This window comes from Fonsecaea multimorphosa (genome assembly GCF_000836435.1).
Source record: "Fonsecaea multimorphosa CBS 102226 unplaced genomic scaffold supercont1.1, whole genome shotgun sequence".
NCBI classification, from domain to species: domain Eukaryota; kingdom Fungi; phylum Ascomycota; class Eurotiomycetes; order Chaetothyriales; family Herpotrichiellaceae; genus Fonsecaea; species Fonsecaea multimorphosa.
Window position 1 is genome coordinate 1893582 of NW_015971635.1, and position 8006 is coordinate 1901587.

At 52.4% G+C, this 8006-nt stretch overlaps 3 protein-coding genes across 3 annotated transcripts; all 3 read left to right on the top strand.

Moving 5' to 3' along the window:
• Positions 1–701: 701 nt before the first annotated feature.
• Positions 702–2246, top strand: Z520_00707 (uncharacterized protein; the record flags this gene model as incomplete). The annotated part of the gene is made up of 5 exons (XM_016771227.1): positions 702–747; positions 866–903; positions 979–1278; positions 1349–1640; positions 1705–2246. 5 exons carry the CDS (start codon positions 702–704, stop codon positions 2244–2246), a joined length of 1218 nt encoding a protein of 405 aa, XP_016638137.1.
• Positions 2247–2848: 602 nt separating this feature from the next.
• Positions 2849–3943, top strand: Z520_00708 (uncharacterized protein; the record flags this gene model as incomplete). Its single annotated transcript, XM_016771228.1, has 1 exon — positions 2849–3943. One exon carries the CDS (start codon positions 2849–2851, stop codon positions 3941–3943), a length of 1095 nt encoding a protein of 364 aa, XP_016638138.1.
• A 590-nt stretch (positions 3944–4533) lies between these two features.
• Positions 4534–7764, top strand: Z520_00709 (uncharacterized protein; the record flags this gene model as incomplete). Its single annotated transcript, XM_016771229.1, has 6 exons — positions 4534–4730; positions 4801–5089; positions 5180–5239; positions 5334–5624; positions 5676–7562; positions 7648–7764. The coding sequence occupies 6 exons, from the start codon at positions 4534–4536 to the stop codon at positions 7762–7764; spliced, it is 2841 nt and encodes a 946-aa protein (XP_016638139.1).
• Between the last annotated feature and the right edge of the window lie 242 nt (positions 7765–8006).

Consider the following 8006-nt stretch of genomic DNA (forward strand, 5'->3'; position numbering starts at 1 on the left):
TACATAGCGGTCAGGCAGTGGCTGATGGCTAGCAAAGCGGCCCGCAGGGGTCCGTCCCGGCCGTCTCAGTTTATTCACTAAGTACCTAGCTCCTAGCATACTGTGCATAGCGAGTAGTTAGGACTAGTATATGTAAGCCCCTACCAGGCAGCATTTAACTCGCTATAGTTAGGTGGAAGAGAATTTCATTCCGGTGTTGAAGTCAAGACACTAGCGGAGGGTAGACTGGCTCGGCAAGCAGGCTACACCTGTAGCTAGACTATTCCATCAACATACGAGCTCTTGTCCTGCGAATGGGATTACTGTACCAGCCTCTCCTCGGTCCTCGTGCATAAACATTCCTATTATGTACTATCTCTCTGCTGACGTGTCAGTCAACTCTGGATCTCAAGACCAATCAAGCTCGTGCCCGCCGTACCTTGATAAGATTGCCAACTCACCCACTAAGGTGGACGACTCTTCGGCCCGGATTCATGTCCAATGACTACCCCCACGACACTGGGTGTCACTGAGGGCTATCAGATTGACTAACTTCTGGCCTTCATCCCCGGCATCCTCTCTCAATAAAAGCTGGACTTCCTCGAATCAAACCTGCCCATACCCGCTCCTCCCTGCTGCTTGATCATCCTTTTCCGTCGCCTCTCCCCACAACCTTCTCCCCTCTCGGACGGATCGTTGGTACAAAAGAGTGCATCTGCAGGATGACCGACCAGAAAAATCCCGTTCATGTTCTCATTATAGGGTCAGGTATGGTTGGGCTGGAGAGTCACGCGGCTTTCTGTTGGACTTCGCCTATCATCGCATGAAGGTGTCGCCCAGGGTGTCATCTGCCCATGAAACAGGCTAACCGAAGTCTCACGACTAGGAATCGTCGGCCTCCTCATTGCCCAGGGGTTGAAAAAGGTACGGATAGAACGGCGTGGGCGACATAGCGGTCGACAAATTCTGACTGAAAACGACACTTGTGTTTCTTGTTAGATCGGCATTTCTTTTTCTATCTTTGAGTCGGAGGTCTCCGCCACAGCCTACCGACCGCGAGAATGGGGCATGTCGGTACAATGGGGCCTGCCGATGCTCGCCGACTGCCTGCCCCAAGACCTGTTCGATCGAGTCTACGAGGCTGCCGTCGACCCTACCTTTGTGCCACCCGACCCCGGCCATCTCCCAGCCATCAATGGTCAGACCGGGGAAGTGATGAAGAACATTCCCCTGCTGCGCATGTATCGCGTTTCCCGTCGGCGGTTCAGGAAACTGTGCTCCGAGGGTATAGACGTCCAGGTAAATTCTTTCGAGTAGCATGGATCTTCGTCCTGCACCGTCGTCAAGCTGACCCGGCCCCTCTTCAAAGTATAATAAAAAGCTTGTCGATATCACCTATGACGATGATAACTCTACCGTGACAGCTGTTTTCGAGGACGGAACACAAGCCACAGGTACCACACTGATAGGAGCTGATGGGGCCCAGTCCCAGGTCAGAAACATTATGTTTGGAGAAGAAGGCCAGCCCTGCAGCGTCCCTTATTCCGCTGTCAATCTGCATGTCTGTTATAATGATGCCGAGAAAGCCAAGTTCGTTCGCCAGGCTCATCCCATCATGGCCATGGGCATGCATCCAAATGGATATTGGCAATGGATTTCGAGTAAGCATCTGTCTTTCTGGGTGGTATGTCATTAGAATGCTGTCAATCCTAACCCCATCCACAGTACAAGATGTACCGGACCCTGATGATCCAGCAACCTGGGTATTCCAGCTGCAGACCACATGGCACAAGAAAGAAGGGGAAGAGGTGGCTTCGCTGGCCAATTTGAAGGCTAAGGCTGAGACCATGGGTGAGCCCTTCCGATCTGCCAACCTGTGGATTCCTGAAGGAACAAAAGTCCACAGCAATAATCTGTCATACTGGATTCCCCGGCCCTGGGATACTCGTAGAGGCAGGATTCTCCTTGCCGGAGATGCTGGTCATCCCATGACCTTCCAGCGTGGCCAAGGTTTGAATCACGGCATTGCAGATGCCAGAAGTCTGGTTCTCAAGTACAAGGATGCCCTGTCCGGATTGACGACCTTTGAAGAAGCTGCCGCTGCATATCAAGTCGAGTTGGTAGATCGCGCAGGCGAGGAGGTTCGCTTGTCCAAGGAGAACACGGAAATGCTTCACGACTGGGAGCGGATGGCGAAATCGCCCATCATGCAGCGTGGGGGTCATCCAAGAGGAGAAGAGCCAGACGCAAAAGCTAGTACGGACTGATGTCTCCTTAGTGACAGGGTATTGCCAGAATACGAGTAGCGTTGAGGTCTGAAAGATCTCACAATCGATCTTGGTGAGCTTGTCTTATATCCCTGGGCGCTCTCCTTCACAGATGATAGATAGCTGTATTCTGTAAAACGACACAACTCCCTTGAGTGAAAGAGCATAGATATGCGAGAAGTGAGCTGCATGCCGCGGCGAAGACTGTTAGTAAACAAGTTTCAGTCCTTCCGACGGGGCCCAGCAGGCTCCCTCTAGCCCAATGTAGGCCTGCACATCGCTTAGATGTACCAGGCCATCCTCGCGACGTTTCGATGCCCGACTGGTCCAGCACATTGAATCCCGAGATCGCGTATGCAAGTCAGCATCAAAGGTCATTGGTGCCGGTACTTACTATATTCAAAAGGGTCTTCAGTCTGTGGGTCTTTTGACCGTAGAATCGTTGATCTAATGGCAGCGTTCCATTTCTCGTTCTCCTCCACATCGACCGGGGTTGGATCACACGCACCCTGAAAAGAGTTCCATTGCTTGTCAGATATACACCCAGTCCTTGATCGGAGACTCCAATCTTAAAAGCAGAGAAAAATCCCTAGTTCTTCACCATGTCAGCATTCCAAGCAGCCCCTGTGCATCTCGTCGGCAGTTTTCCAGCCCCGGATGCGACGACGGCATTTTCCAAGTGTGCAATTGCTCTGAAAGGGCGCCTTAAGACCATCCCCGATGGTGAGCCAGGGTGGCGTTGGAACTTCACCATCGGTCTGGTCCAAAAGAAAGCCACGGAAAACCCGGCGATTGGCAGGATCTGGCGTGAGTATGACGAGAAATACGACCCTCTGCCGGTGAAGGAGATGTCGGCCGAGGATGTTGAACAGCTCCATGAGGCCATTAAGTCCACGTCGTGGAAGCTTGGATATGCTGAGGACGCCGTCGAGTCGTATAAGGTCTTTTGCAAGTTGCGGCAAGAGGGTACAATCGAGAAGCACGTGCGGTTCCAGGTGTGTTTGCCGGGAGTTTCGAGTATGGCCATCTTTGTCAAGCCTGCATTTCAATATCTGGTAGAGGATCTCACCTACCAGGCCATGCTGCAGGAGACGGAGGCAATCACCAGGGCCATCCCAACGGAGGATCTCGCAATCCAATTCGATATTGCGAGCGACTACATCAAGAACGAGGCCCAACAGGATCCATCATCCTATCTGGGTGTGCTGAGGGAGGACTTCCACCCGCCTCAAGAGGATGCCATGGAGCGGTATTCCGGCCAGTATGCAGGCTTGATGGAAAAGGTCCCCGCGGAGGCCTACACGGGCCTGCACATCTGCATGGGCAATATAAACAACAAGCCCGTCCTGGCGCCACGGGACATGTCCGTCATGGTTGCACTGGCGAACCGGATCATATCCAAGGCCAAAGCCAGCAGACAGGTACAGTGGATACACTTTGGCTGTCTGGCAGAATGGAAGGACCCGACTCCCTACGGCGCTCTCTCAAAACTGGAGGATAAGAACGTAGCCGTCTACCTCGGGCTTGTATATCCAGATGACCTGAAAGGTTCAAAAGAGAGAGTTGCTGCCGCGAGGAAACACTTGGGGAAATTTGGCGTCGCCCCGGTCTGCGGTCTTGCGAGAACATCGGAGGATGGTGTGCAGTCGGTCCTAAACATTCTCAAGGACCTGACTCCGGAGGCTGTTGTCGGATAGAGCACAGACGTTGCCGGATGTTCACATCCTGTTTTGCCCCGCGCAGACCGATAGATTGAATACGACACGGCAGGAGACGACGTCGGTCTGCCGTGAAGTCAGATGCAAGTCGAGACGATATGAATAGCGTCTTCGCGCCGCTGTATATTTTGCCAGGGACAACAATAAGACTACCATATTTGGTATTTCAGCAGCCAGTTTAAGAAAGGATCGATACCGCACATGTAGTCTTGCAACAGAGATCAGTACGAGGTTATGAATCCTGCTGCGAGCTCCGGTGGCTGATTGATGGAAAGGGTCGAGGTGGCTAGTGAGCAGTGGTGAGGCTGATGGGGCTGGATGGGGCTTGAGTCGCCAACCTCGTAGCGTGACCATGCGCGGCCTCAATTGCCCAGCCTGACCATCAGCCAGCCATCGCGTTGACTTCCCTGCGCCTGCGTCGACCTTCCTCACCTCACATCTGCGGTGCCTTTGATCATGATGACCTAAGGCCAACGTCTGCATCTGATCAGCACTCCAAGATGTCCTATGCGACGGGCCGAGAGTAATGTAAATGCCATAGAGATTGCCCGAAACTCTCTTCAATGCCAATGTCGTGGCCCACAGCGGCGGCGGCGGGATGGACTTCCGTTGCCCTGCTAGCGACTCCCCTGCTCTACTATCAGCTTACACGAGGCATCCCATCTCGACAACGCCCTGACCAAGCCCCACGGTCCAAGTTTGGGGTGGTACCAGTGGACGGGTCTCGGCAGGGACTGGGTACACAGCTGCGGAAGGATGGAGTCGAGTGAGTAAAAAATCCTTCAGATAGAATCTGACAACAAACGGAATGGAGACTGACGGTCGTATTCCATCAGTATCATCTTCGTTCATGGGCTGGGTTCCAACCCAGACACCACATGGCGAGCCCGACCGCCGCGCGATGCCACAAAGCCGCGTCAATTAGAGGACGCAAACGATGATGGAGTCTGTTGGGTCACGGACCTCCTCGTGGACGACATCCCCCCCGCCACATGCCGCAAAACCCGGATCTTCTTCTACAATCACGATTCATACTGGCAACGTGGGGCGGTTCAGACGCGGCTGTGGAATCTGGCAGGCAACATGCTCCAACATCTTCAAGGCAGATTCCGACAAACCGAGGAGGTATGTCACAGTACGAGGGGACACACATGCCACAGTCAATTTTGTTAGAACGCCACAAAACCTCCACAGATGCTAATGCCAATCCAATAGGAAAAGGCACGAGATTTGGTGTTTGTTGCATACAGTTACGGCGGCGTCCTTTTGAAACAGGTAGGAAAGGCCAAATCTCATTGAACCATGCTCTACAACTCTATGGTCAGACTGAGCCTATTTCTCATTCTGGTAGGCATTGATACGCGCAAAGAATACCACTCCATATCAAGACATCGTGAGCCGAACTCGTGGAATTGTCTTCCTTGGGACACCTCACCGAGGGTCTAGTTTTACTTCGCTAGGATCGTGGATTGCGTGGTTTTTACGGCCGCTAGGATCGAATGCGTTACTTCTCGACGAAATAACATACGACTCATTACACCTTCAAGATCTGCATGAGCAATTCACGCAGGTAATCGAGGATCATGTTCAGGTATACAACTTCTTTGAAGAGCGTCCCACCTGCCTGGTCGATGTTGGAATCTTTCAGTGGAGCAAGTTCGTAAGTGCGAGAGACTTTGGAAGCGGTGGCCAGGGCTAAATGAGGGTGTAGGTTGTCAACCAACAGTCGGCGAAGTACTCCGAGGGTTCCGGACATGTCCATAATGTCGGCTTGGCCGTCAACCATGCTGGACTGAACAAGTTTGGGGAACGGACTGCGGAATACGAGGCTGTCCGTGATACGCTGGTGCGTTTCCTTCCGCCTCCGCCACGGCAGATATACTCTGTGCCATCAAGTCGAGTAGAGACATATACATCTCGGCGAGACCTTTCGCAAAAGATCCATAAGGGTCTGGGAGTGACTTTTAATGGTGAGACCGCGGAGTTTGACGAGACTGTCAAAGGCTTCCAAGCAGTCATCGTCCACGGAATGGGTGGTGTGGGCAAGACACAGCTGGCACTGAATTATGCCGAAGAGACTCGTGCATGTTACGATCCCGTTTTCTGGATTGACGCTCAAACGAAGGAGACAGTCAAAGCAAGTTTTGAACGAGGGGCAGCCGCACTGGGATTGGAGTTTCAGAATTCCCCGACTGCTGACCTAGAACTACAGGAATTTCCTCCGGTGGCTGGCGTGTGCCGCTGGTTCTCCGAGAGGGACGAAGGAGACCCTCGATGGCTGGTAATTGTTGATAACGCGGACGATACTTCGTGGCGAATTGATGAGATCATCCCACGAGGGAGCCGGGGACATGTGATTGTGACGAGTCAGCACCAACAAACTCCAGGTTTCCTTCAAGGGTCTTGTAAGTTCGTCGAGGCTAGAGAGATGAGCACCGAAGAAGCCCGGAGTCTACTCATGACATACGTCGGTCTGGCTGTGGGTTCAGAGTGGGTGCAACAGCTCGACGAATTGGGAGACTTTTGTGACCAGGTTGTTAAACGGCTTGGATGTCTGGCCCTAGCGGTAGAACTCGCTGGGCTCTACCTGAGTGAGCAGCTGCCCCATCATCGCAATGACATGAACATGATGAACTCCGACACCTTCTACCGGGTCTTCCGGCAATATCTGGATGATTTCGACCGACATCGGGATGAACTTCTCCAGGGGCAGCCTTTCCAGCGACTCTCGTCTTATCAGAAGACGGTATGGACTGTGTGGGACACAAGCTTAGCGGCCATCGAGAGACAAGCTCCGCACAACCACGCAATCCAAATGCTGACGTTTCTTGCACAATTTGACCGTGGGCAGATGGAGAGGGAGATGTTTCGACTCGCTAGTGATGGTTGGCGTGACCTGTTTGATGGATTCAAATTATCCGAAAGTGATGTGCCTGACTGGCTTCAACGATTTGTTACATGCCACGACAATGGCTGGGACGACTTTCATTACCGACAAGCTACGCAACCATTAAAGCGTTATGGGTTGCTTCGACAATTAGATGGTGAGTGGGCGGGAACGACCATGCACAGTCTGGTGCAGTGGCGTGCGAGAAAATCTGGAGAGGAGATGAATGTAGCCTGGAGACGATGCATATTGATCTTCCTCCTGGCGGCAGTGGTTCAGGCCGACCGCGAGGAAGAAGGGCATTCGTTTGGACGGCACTTGAGCACACACCTGTTGGAGATGAACGTCGGCTACAGCGAGCTGGTCCAGGAGTTGCAGCTGAATGAATTAAATGCCGCGACGCTAGGGGGGGCTCTCCGGACAACATTCTACGCAGATGGTCGATGGCAGAAGGCAAAGGAATTGTCGGTGCAATTAGTGGAAGTGAGAAAGAGGGTGCTAGGGCCGAGTCACCCCAATACGTTGTTGAGTATCGTCAAAATGGCGACCATACTCTCGGCATTAGGGAAGTACGAGGAGGCTGAGATGATGGTGCGAGAAACATTACCGGTGGCCGAGGAGATGGTAGGAAAGGACCATACTTTTACGCTTAACATGATGAATAACCTAGCCGTGGCTACGATAGGGCTAGGGAAGTTCGAAGAAGCAGAGGTAACACTTCGGCGTATATTACCACTACGAGAACGGCAACTAGGAAAGGAGCATCCAGGGACACTAACCACTATGAATAATCTAGCTGTGGCCTTGTCCCACCTACGGCAGTTCGACGAAGCAAAGAGCATTTTTGAGCAAGTGCTACAAATCAGTGAGAAGGAGCTGGGAGAGGAGCATCGAGAAACACTATCCAGCATGAATGATCTCGCTGTGGTACACTCCGGCATGGGAGATTTCGAAGAGGCGAAGAAGATACATCAGAAGGCGTTACGATCGAGAGAGAAGATACTGGGAAAGGAGCATCCAGATACACTAAAAACTATGAATAACCTCGCTTGTGCACTGCATAAACTAGAAGAATTCGAAGAGGCGAAGAAGATACTCCAGAAGACGTTACAAGGGAGAGAGAAGATACTGGGAAAGGAGCATCCAGATACACTA